The 20,131-nt window shown below is 43.2% G+C and overlaps 1 protein-coding gene across 5 annotated transcripts in view; it reads right to left on the reverse strand.

Annotated features, from left to right (window-relative positions):
- Positions 1-14,911: 14,911 nt before the first annotated feature.
- The window catches only part of heatr5a (HEAT repeat containing 5a), a 344,658-nt gene continuing 339,438 nt past the window's right edge, over positions 14,912-20,131 (reverse strand). For all 5 annotated transcript variants that reach the window (XM_072488316.1, XM_072488279.1, XM_072488289.1 and 2 more), the window contains 3 exons: positions 19,850-20,001; positions 17,105-17,312; positions 14,912-16,258 (listed from right to left, as the gene is read on the reverse strand). In XM_072488316.1, the coding sequence (XP_072344417.1) occupies positions 15,945-16,258; positions 17,105-17,312; positions 19,850-20,001 (674 nt within the window). In that variant the 3' untranslated portion in view covers positions 14,912-15,944. The remainder of the gene's footprint in view (positions 16,259-17,104; positions 17,313-19,849; positions 20,002-20,131) is intronic.

Raw genomic sequence — 20,131 nt, forward strand, 5'->3', positions numbered from 1 at the left:
TGTATTTTTGGGAGTTGTATTTGAATTAATGGTTGCTAAGATGTTCACTGTTCGTTTTAAAAAGGTTAACTTGAGTTCATAGAATAAACATTGTTTTGTTTTTAAAAAATACTTTCCCATTTCTGCTCTACCACACCTGTAGAGTGGGCCGTGTGCTCCCCATACCACAATCTATTAAAAGTTGGGTCAGGTGAACTCCATGATACACTTTGGGGTTCTCTAAACCCTGGACCATAACAACTTGCACAATAACCCTAATTTAGACTTTTTGTACTCTGATATCACCTAATAACTTGACATTTCCTATTTTAGTGCTATTTGTCTCTCCCAGTATTCTGGGCATTTCGGTATTGCTCTGTGATATTATCTCCTTCCTCCCATACCCCCTGCCAAGTTAGTTTAAATTCTTCCCAATAGCTCTAGCAATGATTGGTCCTGGTTCTGCATAGGTGCTAGTGCAGTTGGGGAGGGTTTAAATTAATGTGGCAGGGGGATGGGAACCGATGTAGGAAGTCAATGGGGACGGAAACAAAAGGCAGGAAGGGAGAGTGTGTAAAGCATGACCAGAGAAAGCAGGGCAGAGAGCAAGGAAAGTCTACATTAAACTGCATTTATTTCAATGCAAGGGGCCTGACGGGCAAAGCGGATAACCTCAGGGCATAGATGGGCACATGGGACTGGGATATTATAGCTATGACTGAAACATGGCTAAGGGAGGGGCAGGACTGGCAGCTCAATGGTCCGGGGTACAGATGCTATAGAAAGGACAGAACAGGAGGTAAGAGAAGAGGGGGAGTGGCGTTTTTGATTAGGGAGAACATCACGGCAGTACTTAGAGGGGATATATCCGAGGGTTCGCCCACTGAGTCTATATGGGTGGAACTGAAAAATAAGAAGGGAGAGATCACCTTGATAGGACTGTACTACAGGCCCCCAAATAGTCAGCGGGAAATTGAGGAGCAAATATGTAAGGAGATTACAGATAGCTGCAAGAATAATAGGGTGGTAATAGTAGGGGACTTTAATTTTCCCAACATTGACTGGGACAGCCATAGCATTTGGGGCTTGGATGGAGGGAAATTTGTTGAGTGTATTCAGGAGGAATTTCTCATTCAGTATGTGGATGGACCGACTAGAGAGGGGGCAAAACTTGACCTCGTCTTGGGAAATAAGGAAGGGCAAGTGACAGAAATGTTAGTGAGGGATCACTTTGGGACAAGTGACCATAACTCCATTAGTTTTAAGATAGCTATGGAGAATGATAGGTCTGGCCCAAGAGTTAACATTCTTAATTGGGGCAAGGCCAATTTTGATGGTATCAGACAGGAACTTTCAGAGGTAGATTGGGGGAGACTGTTGGCAGGCAAAGGGACGGCTGGTAAATGGGAGGCTTTTAAAAATGTGTTAACCAGGGTTCAGGGTAAGCACATTCCCTTTAGAGTGAAGGGCAAGGCTGGTAGAAGTAGGGAACCCTGGATGACTCGAGATATTGAGACTCTGGTCAAAAAGAAGAAGGAGGCATATGACGTACATAAACAACTGGGATCAAGTGGATCCCTTGAAGAGTATAGAGATTGTCGAAATAGAGTTAAGAGTGAAATCAGGAGGGCAAAAAGGGGACATGAAATTGCTTTGGCAAATAATGCAAAGGAGAATCCAAAGAGATTCTACAGATACATAAAGGGGAAAAGAGTAACTAGGGACAGAGTAGGGCCTCTTAAGGATCAACAAGGACATCTATGTGCAGAGCCACAAGAGTTGGGTGAGATCCTGTATGAATATTTCTCATCGGTATTCACGGTGGAGAAAGGCATGGATGTTAGGAAACTAAGGGAAATAAATAGTGATGTCTTGAGAAGTGTGCATATTACAGAGGAGGAGGTGCTGGAAGTCTTAAAGCGCATCAAGGTAGATAAATCCCCGGGACCTGATGAAATGTATCCCAGGATGTTGTGGGACGCTAGGGAGGAAATTGCGGGTCCCCTAACAGAGATATTTGAATCATCGGCAGCCACAGGTGAGGTGCCTGAAGATTGGAGAGTGGCGAATGTTGTGCCCTTGTTTAAGAAGGGCAGCAGGGAAAAGCTTGGGAACTACAGACCGGTGAGCCTAACGTCTGTAGTAGGTAAGTTGCTAGAAGGTATTCTGAGAGACAGGATCTACACGCATTTAGAGAGGCAAGGACTGATTCGAGGCAGTCAGCATGGCTTTGTGCGTGGAAAATCATGTCTCACAAATTTGATTGAGTTTTTTGAGGGGGCGACCAAGAAGGTAGATGAGGGCAGTGCAGTAGACGTCTACATGGACTTTAGCAAAACCTTTGACAAGGTACCGCATGGTAGGTTGTTGCAGAAGGTTAAAGCTCACGGGATCCAGGGTGAGGTTGCCAATTGGATTCAAAATTGGCTGGACGACAGAAGACAGAAGGGTTGTTTTTCAAACTGGAGGCCTGTGACCAGTGGTGTGCCTCAGGGATCGGTGCTGGGTCCACTGTTATTTGTGATTTATATTAGTGATTTGGATGAGAATTTAGGAGGCATGGTTAGTAAGTTTGCAGATGACACCAAGATTGGTGACAGTGGATAGTGAAGAAGGTTATCTAGGATTGCAACGTGATCTTGATCAATTAGGCCAGTGGGCCGACGAATGGCAGATGGAGTTTAATTTAGATAAATGTGAGGTGATGCATTTTGGCAGATCGAATCAGGCCACGACCTACTCAGTTAATGGTATGGCGTTGGGGAGAGTTATAGAACAAAGAGATCTAGGAGTACAGGTTCATAGCTCCTTGAAGGTGGAGTCGCAGGTGGACAGGGTGGTGAAGAAGGCATTCGGCATGCTTGGTTTCATTGGTCAGAACATTGAATACAGGAGTTGGGACGTCTTGTTGAAGTTGTACAAGACATTGGTACGGCCACACTTGGAATACTGTGTGCAGTTCTGGTCACCCTATTATAGAAAGGATATTATTAAACTAGAAAGAGTGCAGAAAAGATTTACTAGGATGTTACCGGGACTTGATGGTTCGAGTTATAAGGAGAGGCTGGATAGACTGGGTCTTTTTTCCCTGGAGCGTAGGAGGCTTAGGGGTGATCTTATAGAGGTCTATAAAATAATGAGGGGCATAGATAAGGTAGATAGTCAACATCTTTTCCCAAAGGTAGGGGAGTCTAAAACTAGAGGGCATAGGTTTAAGGTGAGAGGGGAGAGACTCAGAAGGGCCCAGAGGGGCAATTTCTTCACTCAGAGGGTAGTGAGTGTCTGGAATGTGCTGCCAGAGGTAGTAGTAGAGGCGGGTACAATTGTGTCTTTTAAAAAGCATTTAGATAGTTACATGGGTAAGATGGGTATAGAGGGTTATGGGCCAAGTGCGGGCAACTGGGACTAGCTTAATGGTAAAAACTGGGCGGCATGGACTGGTTGGGCCGTAGGGCCTGTTTCCATGCTGTAAACTTCTATGATTCTATGATTCTAACCCATCTGACCTGTACAGGCCCCATCTCTCTCAGAACTGGTCCCGATATCCCAGGCATCTAAATTCCTCCTGCACCATCTTTGCAGCTATGCATTCATCTGCTTAGTCCTCCTATTGCTCTACTCACTTGGATATGATACTGGGAATAATTAGATTACTTCATTTGAACTCTTGCTTGCTAGATTGCTACCTAGCTCCCTAGATACTGAGTACAAGACCACAGTCCTCTTTCTGCGTAAGTCGTTCATACCTATGTGAACTATGACTACTGGCTGTTCACCCTCTTCCCCTCAAGAGTTCTCTGCAGCAGTTCAGTGGCATCCTTGGCCCTGGCACTAGGGAGGCAACATACCACCCTGCAGTTGGAGAAACACCTATGTTTCCCTATTAAATCACCCATCACCATTGCTCTTCCAGGCTGCTTCTGACGAATGTGATATAAAATAGTTACTTTAGAGATATTAGTTACTGTAATGTAGAGATAGGCCAGTCTCATTCTGGTGAGTTCACAGACAAAGGATTTCAGACCGCATGGCAAAGCAAGGAGGAGGTGTGTCCACCAAAGGAGGAGAAAAGGATGCTGGGTAATAAGGGGGCCAGAGGAAGGGGTGAGAAGTGAGCCAATCAGAATGTATGACCAGGTCAGGAGGGGTATAGGATGACCTATGGGAATCATGTATGTGAAACTTGATACCATTTGAATGTATTTCCAGAAATCCCTTTGTCTCCTTCTTCATTCGCTTTCCCGGGGTGTAGGAGACTAGATGTGTCCTATGCCTCTGTGAAATGAATCAGGCTTGCTAGCCAAATAAAATAACTAATGCTGTACCTGCAAATCCATCTCGACTTTTATTGAGGCCAGACTGACGGGTAAAGAAAATTTAGTTTTGACATTTGGTGCCGGAAACCCGGGATTTCTCAAGACGGTTCTGACCAACCGCGAAATCAAAATTAGACTGATTATGAACAGGGAGAGTGGGAAGAAGGGGCCCACAATTATTGCTGGAAAATGACCACGCATTGCTTTTTCCCCTCTTCTTATCGTCTGATTAGTCTGGTCACTCGCGGTTGGTACGGAATGATCCTCTCGACGAAATCAAAGGTCAGTCTGGGGATTAGCAAATTAAACTGATGGGATATCATAATTGATCGTTCAGTTTTGGGTTAATTGTGTTGTTGATGAATTGATGGGACATCGGAGATGGTTCAGTTCTACGAGTGTTGATGAATTGATGGGACATCGGAGATGGTTCAGTTCTACGAGTGTTTTTGATGAACTGATGAGACATTGGAAAAATGATTCAGTTCCACGAGTGTTTTTAAAACTATAGTTGATAAAGCTAAAATTGTATCCTTGGACTGTAGTGGTGAGAAATGCAGTCTTGAGGACTAGTTAGAGATTATGGGGAATTGCTTGGATAAATTTCAAAACAAAGAACATCCATAGAACTGGATGCTGCATGTTAGTTAAAGCAGAAGTCTCTCAAAGGGTTAACAGCAGCAGCCAAAGTTAAAGACTACAGACACTGCTTCTCACAAAGGCCTTGAGATAACAGCAGCAGCCTGTAGTGTAATCGGATACCTTTCCTTTGAGTCAGTGAACTCCAGCAAAGTTACGTTTTGAATTAATTAAAGGAAACCAGTGGGTTTCTCCACCTCTTTGATAAAAGTTATTATTTTCGAAAGCAATTGATTGAAATTGCCAGAATCTTAAGTTTTACTTACTTGAAATAATGTTTATCTCATTTTATTTGTGAATTAATAGAAACTGAAAGAAACTCACTGACACCATTTTAAAAAGTGTAAATCTGGAGATAACAGTTGACTTTGCTCCGGTATACATCACCGCAGCTAACTGCTCCCTCATTGGTAGCAGCCAACATTTTTGAGAATGTAAGAAAAACTTGTTAAAAGAAAAATTGTTAAGATAAATAATTAATTAAGTTGTAAATGTTATACAAGTTTGTGTTAAGCAAATCGTAAATTTAGTTCTGAGTTGAGATCAGAGATTAACTTGCAAGTTGCAGTAATTCAATTTGAATTTTCAAACATTTTAAGTTTTAAAAGAACACTGTTAGAACCTTTTCAATCATTTTGCCAAGGAGCAAAAATTGCCATTGGTTATAAATAAGCAAATTTAAAAAATATATATAATTAAAAAAAAGAAAGAGCCAAAGTATGAAAGCTAAAGAGTTAATTAGATTATGGAGACAATCTTGTCAAGAGGAAAGAGATAAGATCATGTTATCAAGTTGGCAGGACAATGCCCTTAAAATGGGAATTCCAATTAGTGAACAGGGTAACCAAAAAACATTACAGGTCTTGAAAAAGGAATGTGCATTCAAAAAAAAACGCGCAAGTAAAGACAGGAAAGGCTCGGGTCAAACAAAAGATGGGCTACGTAGTTCAATGGCTGGCCTTGAATTGACAGAAAATGACCAATTCGATAATTTGAAAATGTCAGAAAAGGATTTCGACTGCACCTGTAGCATTATCTGCACTAATTCCAGAACCACCAGAGTATAATAATTTATATCCAGTCACTGCTCCCCAGATCCCAATCATGCCAGTCACTCCAGCCCTTGTGGTTGATAGCGTGGGTCTCGATTTACCATCTTCACGATCAGTAGGGGAAGAGGAGCTCTGTTCCACAAGCCCAGTTAGCTCTAGGACCTGATCTCGGACAGCGAGAGAAGGGCTTGATCCTAACCAGAAACAATTAAGCATACCACCTAAATCCCTTCAGACCAAGGGGGAACCGCAAATTTCGAGAACAAAGGGAGATGCCAGGGATGATTCTGAAGAGAAAGAACTCCCTCCAGTGACAGGGAAGTCTTGGAAGAAGAGCCAGAGGAATTTCTGGAACGTTTTAATGAAATCTACCGTGGGCAGTCAGGCGACTTGCCATATCAAAATGGTCAGAATTCCCCTCAATATTGTGCTATGTTAATGCATTGCCTACCACCTTCCTTGGCTACTGCTGTGAAATGTAATAACATGAATTGGACAGAGAACGACCCTTCCCAGGTGGCAAGGGCAGTCAGATTTTATTGGAAGGAGGGTGTAGGCCAGGAAGGAGGCTCAGTTACAAAGATTAAGACTGAGTGTGTAATGAAAAAGGATGATCTGCGACCCCAACAAGCGGCAGAAATGGTAGCTTACCAGCTGGAGCCCAAATATTGTGACTTTGGGTGGGTGGATCAGCGAGGGGGAGGATATCAAACCCACCCAAAGGGACCCTCAGCTCCTTTTTATGGCCCACCGTATGCACCAACAGCTTTACAACCGCCGCCCCCTCTGAGGGGCCTTTGGTCAACTGGGAGAAGAGGACGGGGCAGATATAGAGGGAGCAATGCATGTTTTAATTGCGGCCGTGCAGATCACTGGCAACAGGAATGCCCCTTTAAAAGACAGGCAGCAGAAGGAGACTACCCGACCCAAAGGAGGGGGTACCCACCAAGGGGAGGACAGACGAGATACACTGACTTATCCCAGGCAAACCCTTTCCCAACACAGGATTGACTAGCTAATTTAGTCATAAGGACTCTCCAATCGGACAGGGAACCTATTATCTCTCTGCAGATAGGAGATCAACATTCCCATTTATAATCGACACTGGAGCAGCCATGTCTTCGGTACAATCAGAACTTCAACTACCACTATCCGACCACACCCAGCATTTGTCGGGGTTCCAAGGACAGGTGTGTGAGTATCCTATTTCTGAACCTGTGACAGTCACTTACGAGAATAAGTCTGCAGATCATCAGTTTGTAGTGACTACTGGATTGGACTGTAACTTGTTGGCCCAAGATTTACTGTGTATCTTCCAGCTACAGCTAGAGTACGGAGACGAAGGGGTAACGGTCCAATCATGGAGGATGAGACAACAGTGCTATATTTCTATCACTCCCCAGTGGTGGACGTTAGACATTGAACATTCACTGCATCACGTTACCCTGGCCTATGACAGAACTGGACAAAACAGAGAGTTGGAGGACAAATACCGGCCATTAATTGGGACCGAATGGCCAGTCAAAGTTACAGCCACAGTCACGGGAAAAGAAGGTACAGCCGATTTTGTTACAATACCACCACATTTATGGCCACAGTCAGCTTCGGTAAGCCCTCATATTACACGTCAGGTCCACGACCAGTACCATGCCAGGGATTTGGGGCCTATGGTAAGGAGGGCAGTGGATCATTCAGATCCAACAGAGTACGCACTTCAAGTCACGCCAGACGGCACTGCCATAAAATATTTTGAGGTCCCTGAAACGATTAACACTCGACTGCAGCCCCGTCTATGGACAAATTAATCCGAGAGCTGTTGCAACAGGGTATTTTGGTCCCTTGCCAATCAGAATGTAACACCCCCATACTTGCTGTGCCTAAACCAGCCAAGCCAGACCAGTACTGATTAGTACAGGATTTACGTTCAATCAATGCCATCGCACAGCCGTTACATGCTCTCACTCTCCAACAGGATATTACGGTGTATAGCTCCCACTCGGTCATCGCACTACTGAGGCAACTGCAGACTCAGCATCTTACCGCAGCTCATCAGAATAGGTATGAGATATACCTTTTGAACAATCCACGTCTGACATTTAAATACTGTACCACTATCAATCCAGCCTGTTTTCTTAGCGGTCCCCCTGTCCATGAGGACACACCTGGTCACGACTGTTTAGCCTTGATTCAGGAAACTACCACAATAAGGGACGATCTGAGTGATATTCCGTTACAACAACCTGACATGATTATGTATGTTGATGGCAGTGCATTAGTAAGCCCCACTGGCCGGAGATTGTCCGGTTATGCAATCGTAGAATAGGATGGTCTGATTCTAGAAGCGGCAGCTTTCCAGACCCCTTATTCAGCCCAACAAGCCAAACTTTTTGCCCTCACCCGTGCATGTATACTTGGGGTAGATCGTTGGTAAATATTTACACTGACTCCCGATAAGCTTTCGGGGTAGGTCATGACTTCAGACAACTCTGGAAGAATAGGGGATTCCTTACCTCGGCAGGCACGGAAATATCCAACCGGGGTTTAGTTAATGACCTACTGCAAGCCCTCCTTATGCCCGCGCAGATTTCCGTCATTAAATGCGCTGCCCACACAAATGGTAAGACCCCAGTTGACGTTGGTAATGAACAAGCAGATTGTGCAGCGCGGACAGCCGCGCAAATTCAGCAAGTGATGGTGCCTAAAATGTTAAGTCAGACTAAACGATCTACTATAAATATGTCTGCTTCTGACAAGTCAATGCCAACCATCCAAGACGTCATAAGGTTACAGGAGGACGCTCCTGAGAATGATAAACAAATGTGGAAACGGTTAGGTTGTACATATGATTCTGTTTCCTCTTTATGGACCATGCCAGCACATCAGACTTGTATGTCTGATGTACTGGTTTTATGGGTCACTGAATGTGTACACTTTGCAACTCATTGTGGGGCTCGGGGGACTAGTGATTTGTTGCTGGACACTTGGTGGCACCCTAAAATGCAGGGGTTGGCCCAGAGTATCAGTAATCGGTGTTTGATTTGTCAGCAATATAACACCGGCAAAGGTATCCCTTGTGGGATGGGGCAAACCCCGTTGCCCAGTGGTCCCTTTGAGACGCTCCAAATGGATTACATTGAGTTGGAAAGGTGTCAATGTTGTCAATATTATAAATATGTTTTGGTTATTGGGGATGTGTTCAGTAGATGTGTCGAGGCGTATCCGACTACCGATAATAAAGCTGCTACTGTGGTTAAAGTTCTGAGGTGGGAAATGACTCCCCAGTACGGCATACCAGCTCAGTTGAGACCTGATAACGGGCCTCATTTTCTTGGACAGATTAACCTGCCTCCCTTCCCCAGTGCTATTTTACAGGTGTGGAGCATGATGGGGTGGCTACGCACCGTCTGTGTGATATTCGGCCTCACCTCCCTTGGAGTGTTATTGGCGACGGACATGGAAAAGGGAAATATTATCTACATTTGTAACCCCAACCAAGCTACAAGGACATTTCATTTATGCAAACGTGATGTTCTTCGCTGCCCCCATATACGAGGACATAGTATCGACTCATGGAAGGTCACCAAATTCAAGGAAAATGCAGGACTCATGAAGCAATTGCACCGGTCCCGGCGATGGGAAGGGAACATTATATGGACATTGCCTTGTTTTTGGAGTACATGTAAATTTGATTTTGGATGTGTTAAGATTGGTGCGATAAAGGTAACATCAGACCATCAGGAGAAGGTAGGAAGAGGTTGTGGGAGAGAGGGGGACTAGAGAGAGGGCGGAGCGTGTGAGAAGGGAAGTGCAACTAGAACGTAGGTTATCAGGAGATACACTTAATTTAGTTAAAGGCCAAACTGAGGAAGACCCAGGTAGTATGAATCTCTTTTACCAGATTTACCACCGCTTGTATGGCCAGGGACGGGTTGTCTGCTACCCGAACCCCGCAGCGGTGTCTAGGTTATTTTCTGTTTCACCGCTTTGGGGCACTCCCCAAACGGTGGTTCATTGTCAGCGTTCCGAGCTACCGCCCGAGCAAGTCACTCTTCCTTACGATCCGGGTTCAGCACCACCGGCTATTTGCCTTCCCCTTCCTCGGGGTAATTCCCACTCACAGTATGATAGGCTGCAACGGTGGAGGGCGTATATACCTAGCCACTTCACTCCCAATAGGGATTCCCGGTCGTACGAGAATTGTTTCAGCAGTGAAGGATACGGCTGTTTGCTGGTAGAGGTGGAAACGAATATAACATGTCTGTTCCCCACCTGTACGGACAGGAGGTGTCATATCACCCAGGTGTCTGGCCAATGCGTTTGTTATAACACCACCTGCATTCCATTGAACGCCGGCCTCCAGCTCCTTTGTGGCTGGGCGAATGTCTCTCATATCACTGTTGGGACTAGGGCTTTCCGCATTGCTAGGCGGCCCGAATGGGCGTTCCAAAGCTGGATAAACTGGGCTACTGGGGGATCCCTACGCAACCGATATACTGATTGTGATGCTCACCTGTACACGGAACAAGGATACTACTTTTTAAAAAATGGTAGAGCAACTAATGTTTTGTCACCCCCATTTCCCCGCCAAATTGCTATTGGGACTCTAGTCTCTACCACAGTCCCCTGCCCCTCGGCGTGGATGCTGCATAATCAGTTAGCACACCGGGCGGTCTCAGATGAATTCTGCGAGAACTGGTAAAAAACCTCAGGTTCTCGCACCCAACCGGGGCCCCTCAGCCCGGTGGGGAATTCGGAGCGTCTTGACACTGGGAGGTGTGGGGGGTTCCTTGGCTGTCAGCGATAGGAATTATTTTATTTGTGGCCTTACCATCTTGGGAAATGAAACCTTGGGAGCCCTTGGGGCAATAACCAAGGAATTGTCTCAGCTACAGTTGTTTGCAATGCAGGACCGGTATGCTCTTGACTATCTTCTGGCCCGTGAGGGTAGGGTATGTGCCATAGTACAGGGCAAGGGTATCATGGGAGTTCAAGACTTAACCGCTAACATCACTAAATTTATGGATCGCATACGGGATCACCTGGACGGAATGCAGAATCTTGGCTCTTGGGGTAACGGGGGATTTGGAGGTTGGAAGGACTGGTTGATAAATATGGCCATGTATTTAGCAGTGGCTATTGGCTGCATCTTTGTGGGCCCAGCCATTCTTAAATGTGTGATGGGTAGAATGCGGGGTGCACTGGAACAGATCAACACCCCTAAAATCTTGGCTGTCAAAATCCATGAGGGTGCAGCAGATGAAGGGGGGCTACGCCAGGAATTGGAAATGCAGCGACGGATCTTTTTAGATGAGGGACCGTAGCTGTGGATTGGATAGTTCGGTTATCATGGAATGATAAAAGGAGGGAATGACGAATGTGATATAAAATAGTTACTTTAGAGATATTAGTTACTGTAATGTAGAGCTAGGCCAGTCTCATTCTGGTGAGTTCACAGACAAAGGATTTCAGACCGCATGGCAAAGCAAGGAGGAGGTGTGTCCACCAAAGGAGGAGAAAAGGATGCTGGGTAATAAGGGGGCCAGAGGAAGGGGTGAGAAGTGAGCCAATCAGAATGTATGACCAGGTCAGGAGGGGTATAGGATGACCTATGGGAATCGTGTATGTGAAACTTGATACCATTTGAATGTATTTCCAGAAATCCCTTTGTCTCCTTCTTCATTCGCTTTCCCGGGGTGTAGGAGACTGGATGTGTCCTATGCCTCTGTGAAATGAATCAGGCTTGCAAGCCAAATAAAATAACTAATGCTGTACCTGCAAATCCATCTCAACTTTTATTGAGGCCAGACTGACGGGTAAAGAAAATTTTGTTTTGACACTTCCCCCCCGCCCCCCCCCCCCCCCTCTCCCTCTACAGCCGAGGTGTCATAGACTTGTCTCTGGCTGCATTGCCCAGATGAACCATCACTCTCATCAATATTCAGAACTGAATATTGGTTACAAATAGAGATGCACTCAGAGCACTCCTGCACTACCTGCCTGTTTCTGCTCGACAGTCTGGTGGTCACCATTCCTTCTTTCCCTTCATACTCTTCAGCAGCAGTGTGACCATATCTACAAACATGCGATTCACAAAGCTCTCACAGATGCACTGCGGTGATGCCAGCTGCTGCTCAAGCTCCAAAACCTGGAGTTTGAGCTGCTGTCACTGACAACACTTCCTGCACATATAGTTATCTAGGATCCTGGAAGTGTCCTGGAGTTCACACATAACAAAGGGTGTGCATTGTGGATATAGGAACAACCATGCCATTCCTCTATTAGATAATAAACCTTGCCTTGCTGTTAAGCCTTGCTCATACTATTAAGCCTTACTACTTAAAAAAAAGACTCACCAGCCACTCACTGTCCTTCTGTTGACATCACCTAAATATGGAGACGCTAACTGATTTATTATGTTTAACGTTTATAATTCCCATCGGTTTAATCTCCTTAAACTTGAGAAAGGGAAACACAACCACAACTATTTTTCAAAGTCCATGCAATTTAATATTAACGGTGGCACAGTGGTGAGCACTGCTGCCTCAAAGTGCCAGGGACCGTGTTCAATTCCAGCCTCGGGTGATTGTGTGGCGTTTGCGCGTTCTCCCTGTGTGTGCGTGGGTTTCCTCCTGTTATATTACTTCTTTGTAATATATATATATTACTCTTTTTGTCTAGCCGAGTTGTTGAAATATAGACGTGGTCTTCCAGTGACGACAAAATAATTTATTGAGTAATAATAAATAAACTAGTGAGCTTTTACTTCAATACTAAACTAGTAAACAAACAAATAACTATAGATTAAACTTCTTCTCTCTAGCTGGTTTCTCTTCTCTACTCTCCACATTCCTAACACACTCTCCTTGAGGAAAGAGCGGGAAAACCTTTGTATAGGTCTTGATAGTGTGGCCATCTAGTGTTCATTTGCCTGTACTTGCTTAACATTACTTGATCATGTATTACTACATACAGAGATCACTACACCTGCCACAGACCAAAGATGTGCAGGGTAGATGGATTTAGTATCCAAACGTTAGGCGAGGTTACAGGGATAGGGTGGGGAGTGGGCCTTGATAAGGTGCTCGTTCAGAGGGTCGGTGTAGACTCGATGGGCCTAATGGCCTCCTTCTGCACTGTAGGGATTCTGTGATTAAAAAACTGATATCAAGTTGTATCTTCAAGTGAACTTAAAATTCAATGCACTTTGTACTTAACTGTAAAATTGAGAGGCAGCCCCTTTATATACACAAAGGAGTCATCTGGTTATGCTATTATGAAATTTCACACAGCTTTCTCTTTGCAGGTATTAGGGATGCCTGGTCAGCTCTCAGCTGTGGCTAAGATACTGGACCAGAACCATAATATTTTAAACTTTTAATGCGGTGTGGAAACATCCAGGAGTGATAACATAAGAAATAGGGAGTGGAATTTACCAGCTATTCACGCTTGCGGATATTCCAGTCCCATCGGCGAAGGGTGGAGTCAACGGGAAATCCTGTTGACGAAGATGGGACCAGAAAACCCACTGGCAGGCTGCCTCCGCCACCGAAAAAGACACAGCTGGTTGCTCAGTAAATCCCGCCCAGGGCTTGGTTATTTTTTAACCAAACTTTATTTAAACAAAAGAAAAACAACATTTAAACTTCAACCCTAGCAGTAACAGTTTCTTAATCCTAACATACGAGTTTCCATTAAACAGCATTTCAAATGAACAAGCAGCTCTCATTCAACTTGAACAGGCAGGCAAAGGTGATACTTGCACTTCCGAAGCATTGTTAGTGCATTTCTTTCAGAACACTTTCCAATGCCGGTCTGTGGCTTTTCAAATACATCCACTCTACCCTTTGTACAGTATTCTTTCTCTCTCTCTCTGAGCCAAGCCCAGCCCCTCAAAGGTTCTCTCCTGGGGTGTCCAGACTTGAACCTATTATCATCTTGGCTGTTTGATTTCCCTGCCCCATTTATACAAAAGAAGAGCCATGCAATTGATATGCATCTGACCTCCCATTTATGGAGAAAAGAGGCCATCAGACTTTGTAATGGGCTAATAGCTGGTCAAACAAGAGTGTCCCAAAGGACAATGAATCTCAAGTGGATCATCCTGTGTATCCCCACTAACGAGTTTAAGTTTGAATGGGACAATGTAACCCAGGGCAGGTGTGGAGGTATGCCTCTGACTCTGTGCTAACAGTTTTTCCCTCAGTCTGTTTAACCTTTAAATTGCCTGCTACATCTTTGATGCCATTTCTGGACCCAAGTTCCTAATATCACCCTCTCATAACACAGGGCACAAAGCATTTTAAAAGTTGGAAAGTCTAGCATGGGAAAGTGTTTTTCAATTGTAAAAGAGCTACACAATTCCTGAGATAGTAACATGTTCCCAATTGTTTACAGTCTAGGACAGGTGCTCTACATGAACAAGGCACATTCCTTAAAAGGGCAATATGGAAAAACAAATCCCCTGATGAAAAGGCCCCTGTGGGTTGAGTTGGTAAATATATAAGTGTTTGACGCAGACCAGGCATTCATAGGCTTGGTCTCTGGTCTGTGCTGTTTGTTAATAAATCTGGAATAAAATTGGAAGTACCAATATTCCTGAGCCAGGGATAATAAATAGCCATAGGTCCAAAGGACCTGAAAAGGAAACAACACAAATCTAATTTCCAGTGACTCACCATGGGAAAATCACCCATCAAAATCTGTTAAACTCCCAGATGTGGAATGGCCACTAGTACCAGTGGAAATTTCTATACCCTACAAGTCAGCACCATCAGAAATTTAAAAAATAACTGATAAGGGGTAAAAAAAAAAGACAAACTAGAAAAGAACAGATTGTTGCCATCTTCAGCTGTGGGCTGGCATGATGGGGTAGGTAAGAATAAGCTTGATTGGAGACAAAAGTTTGGAATAATAAAGCAGACAAAATGAGGAAATTAGCTTTATTTCAGTAAAATTACAAAAGCAAGATGTAACAATAACATGTGGTTATTCTGTAGGATTTACAGTTGTGTTATGTACATGGCATATAAGTCATCTATGAGTAGTATAGTACTTCAGAGCTTTAGTTGAGCCAAAGCACGTAATAAGTTGGCTGCTAGCAGACCACTTTTCGGTCGGAATAATGTTTGGAATTAGTCCTTCTTTATAAAGCTTACTGTGGCAAGAATACTATACACATAACACAGTGTGCAATGCCATTATTGCTGACAAACACAACTGCGCTTCATCAACAGCCATACTCAGTAAACAATATATGGTTAAAAATTTATTAAAGCTAAGTTTTTTTAAAATAGAATCCAGAGTACATTTTTAAAAACAGATGTAGTATTGGGTAACTTAAAAACGTTGTTTATTTAAAAAAAATAATAGTATTGTAGTGCAATTGTCTTTGGAGTCAGTTTAAGAAGTTAGCAGTTATTAGTTAGAAATTTGTGTGCTGTGGATCAGATTAATAATACTGCCAGATCAGGTTTTATGCAAATTCTGGCAATAAGAGAGAGCAATCTTTCAATGAAAAACATACTTGCATAAAATTTCCTTTAACATTACTATTCCAGCTATATTTGTTTGCTTGGAGATCAATTCATGGTTAACAAGGACTTTCATATCAAATCTTTATGTTATGAGTACACGATAGTTGTTTAAGATTTCAATTGAGTGAATTAACAAATTAAAATAAGAGCAAAATAAATGTTTAAAATTGTATACATGGATATTAACAATTAAATGATAGTTTAAAAAATGGGATGTTTACCAAGTTTTGTAATGTTAAACCATCCATAGGTTGCTCTATAACTTTAGCCTTCTACCAGAAAGTGAAACAAGATTAACTATTTTGACTGGGTAAATTATGCTGCAAGATATCTTTCTTAACTTCTTTTCAATTTCAATTCCTTCACTTGGTTTAGTTTGGGAGGCATTTTGTTCAGAGAAGTTTGTTATAATTGGTGCACAGCCCTTAGAAATTAGAAAAATTTGTCTTGAGTTGAATGCTGGGAGAAGATTTTCCGAGACATTTAGACTGTCCAGCTGCTGTCTTTGCTTTGACGCTCTCCTGGTTACCTTTAACAGCACCTTCAAGCCTTGCTTTCATAGCTGGTGAAGAACCCATTAATTTTTGAAAAATGGATGGATACTGAGGACCTATTCGCATCAGGTTCTGAAGGGCAAACTCATGTAAACTCTTGGCTGGATTTGGTGCAGATGTTAAAGCATTTTCATCCAAAAGGAAAGATATCAGGATTGGTAGAATCAAAACTACCAAATGGACTCCTGCAATACATGAACAAAGCTTAAATTTACCATAGATTGAATATGAATAAATGTATTCAGCAGTAGTCAAGTTGAATAACTATCAGAAATGAATTGAAACATGATAGCCAAACGACTAAGGAGAAAATTCTGTATTTCAATTAACACTGCAAGTTAAGAGCTGAACGAAAAACTTGTGAATACATTTCACTACATTCTGATTTCAAAAGTTAATAGTTACATAGTTACACATTCAAATAAAATAAAATAATTACTATTCCTCCTTGAAGAACAACTGTACTGTTGATAGAGCCTGGAGCCTGATAGTTGGCCTCAGCACCCTTGGGACAACGAGAAAAAAAAATCAGAACTTCTACCCTGTTCAGAAAAGTGTGCAAATGCTGACATTGGGACAAAACAGCATCAAGCTCAGTTTTGATTAACTGTCAACGTTCACTGTGGCTAAAAAGTAAAACATGAAGGCTGACAGATTTCCTACAATGGCATATTTCACCATTTTCAGAAAAATGGGGAAAAGTTCTTGTGGGTGGGTAAATATAAAAGGAGACAGAGCTGTAAATAAGTCAGCTCTAAGGAAGTTGTGATATCTTTTCCTTCTCCCCATTCTCAGACAACAATTCAAGAGAGAGAAGAATTGCATGAAATGTTTTTATCTTGGTGATATATCATGCTTCCGAGCAGTTAACCAACGAGGACACCAGCAGAGGACTTGAGCATTCATCTCTCAGCAGAGGCAGAAGAACAGACATGGGGATAATTACTATTAAAGTTCTTCAGCTATAAACTGAAGGTGAAAATTCTCAGCTGTTATTAAAAGTCCAAAGTCAACTGTGTAAAAACACTTACGGTTTTGTTCATCAGCCATGCTGACCAAAGTCTCCAAAGTTTTCATCCCTTCCTGCACGGCCTGCAACTCTGTACATGTGCTCGGCTTCTCTTTTTCCACTTCTCGCAACCTTTCCACAATTAAAACAGTCAGGGAGTGGATGTAAGGTGTGGATATGGCCCTATTAGGAAATAATGACTGCAGCAATTTGTAGCAATGCATCAGTACCTGAGACGAGAAAAGGACAAGTCCTTATAAACACGAGAAAACATATGGAAAAGTATAAATACCGAGAAACTGAATACATTTGAAGAGGTAGGACTTAAAATGTGCTGTTATTATGTATTGTATGTTAAAAAGTTAGCCGATTGAGGATGACCAATTGCTTTCACATTATGAAAAACAAAAACAGAAACTGCTACCTGCAACCTGTCTGTACATCTATACACCAAAGCTGACCAGTAACGATCTGCTAATACCTCTAATTTCCTCCTGTTTCTCTTCTGAAGTTGTTGGCTGAAACTGGGGTTACAGGACCATCAGTCCCTTGCCACCTTAACCAAGGCTAAGAAGAGATTTATTAATGTGAATGCAGGCAAGCAATTAGATCATCAAGGATATTCAAGTCAAGCCTGATTCTGTCCTTTTCCCCATATCCCTGCACATTGTTTCTATTCATGTGATCATCTATGAATGCCTCGTTTGAACCTGCCACTGCCATACTTCCAGGCAGTGCACTCTTGACCTGAATCACCAGTTGTGTGAAAAAGTATTTTCTCACATCACTGGCAATCACTTTAAATCTGTGCCCTCTCGTTCTTGATCTTTTTACGAGCAGGAACAGTCTAAGATTAAAGACTCTGACCAATTTTAATCACTTTTTAGCTCCCGGTCAATGTGGCTTAATGCTGCGTCATGCAGTGCACACAAATAAGCTACTGCATTAATTTTCTTATCTCATCTCAAGATTTTTTTGACAATATAGCACTTAATTTTCCTTTTTTAAAAAAAATAAACATTTTATGGATGTATTTTTGGAATAGTAGCAACAACAAAATAAACAATATACATGAAACCATAAACATAGTGCAAAAGCCATTTACCTCTCGTACAGGTCCCTCCCTTATTGACCCACTACTCTAATCTAAACTACTCCCCTCCCCCCCCCCGACAATTAATTTCCCGCAAAGAAGTCGCCGAATGGTTGCCACCTCCGGGTGAACCTGAACAGTGACCCACTCAAGGCGAACATGATTTTCTCCAAACAGAAAAGCTAGCCATGTCCAATAGCCAGGTCACCAACTTCGGGGGCTTTGAGTCCCTCCAAGCTAATAGTATCCGTCTCCGGGCTACCAGGGAAGCAAAGGCCAGAATGTCTGCCTCTTTCGCCTCCTGGATTCTCCGGTCTTCTGACACCCCAAAAATCGCCACCTCTGGACTCAGTGCCACCCTTGTTTTTAACATAGTGGACATGACATCCGCAAACCCCTGCCAAAATCCCGTAAGCTTTGGACATGTCCAAAACATGTGGACATGGTTCGCCGGTCCTCCCACACATTTTGCGTACCTGTCCTCCACCCCAAAGAATCTGCTCATCCGGGCCACTGTCATGTGAGCCCGGTGAACAACCTTAAATTGTATCAGTCTGAGCCTGGCACAGGTTGCAGACACGTTGACTCTACTCAACACATCTGCCCATAGACCATCCTCTATCTCACCTCCCAGCTCCTCCTCCCACTTGCGCTTCAGCTCCTCGGTCTGCTTCTCCTCTGACCCCATAAACTCCTTATAAATGTCAGAGACGCTCCCTTCTCCTACCCACCTTCTGGAAACTACCCTGTACTGAATCCCCCTTAGCGGTAGGAACGGGAAGGTTGACACCTGTTTACGAAGGAAGTCCCGCACCTGCAGATACCTGAATTTGTTTCCCCTCGCCAACCCAACCTTTTCCTCCAAGCACTTAATTTTCTAAATAGATAAATATTCTTTATTTAAGATTTGCTGAAATTTTTCTCCCCTCCTCTTAGAATCCCTACAGTGCAGGAGGCCATTCAGCCCATTGAGTCTGCACCGACCCTCTGAAAGAGCACCTACTTATGCCCACTCCCCCGCCCTTTCCCCATAACCCCACCTAACCTGTACATCTTTGGACTGTGGGAGGAAACCGGTGCACCCGGAGGAAACCCACGCAAAAACAGGGAGAACATGCAAATTCCACAGTCACCCAAGGCCAAAACGTAACCTGGGTCTCGCTAACAACTGTCAAATGTTTACTTTGACTGGGTATTCGTCCAGGAATACCTTGTCAATTTTTCACGTATTAACAAGGATGGTGAAGCATCTGAAATTTAAGGGGAATTACAGTCAAAACTAAGTTATCAGCTAACATCTACACATGCGCATTTTCCTTCAGTGGTTATTCTTGCATGCACTCTTGCTGAGTAGCAGAGGTAATTTTAACTCGCCTCCCATAGACCACTTTGGTCTTTTAGGTGGTTTAACAAACAAATATTCTGGAATCATTCAGGTGCAGGCGAATATCATGATGGGGAAAATGGCAGACCTTTATTGAGTTCACTGTGAACATCATAATGATGAGCTAATTCAGCATCAACTGGGATCAAACCTTGGATTCTTTGTTCTGTATGGGTCAAAGTAGACAATAAAATGTATTCTTGATAACGCTTGGTTATTTTGATGTCAACGATAAATCAGATTAAATTACCGCACACAGCAAATTTTAGTAAATCTGCGAGAATACTTACGACTGGATTTTTAGAATTAAGGATTATTTTAAACCTGTTGATACATTTTTTCTCAAGGCACTGTACACATGTGACTTCTGGATTTGCTGACACCAAGAAAATACTAATGGCAGTTAGCATGCTCACTTCATCCAGTTCTGACTGAGTCATCTCTATGAAAACAAGAAAACATACAAAATTTAGATAGGGTGCTACAACCAAGGAGTTTAATTCCTTTAACTTAAAAGGTGGTTTGGTGGGGTCAGGGAGGTCATGTTGGAGATGTATAGAACTTTGATGAGG

Source organism: Scyliorhinus torazame, chromosome 2, assembly GCF_047496885.1.
Source record: "Scyliorhinus torazame isolate Kashiwa2021f chromosome 2, sScyTor2.1, whole genome shotgun sequence".
NCBI lineage: Eukaryota > Metazoa > Chordata > Chondrichthyes > Carcharhiniformes > Scyliorhinidae > Scyliorhinus > Scyliorhinus torazame.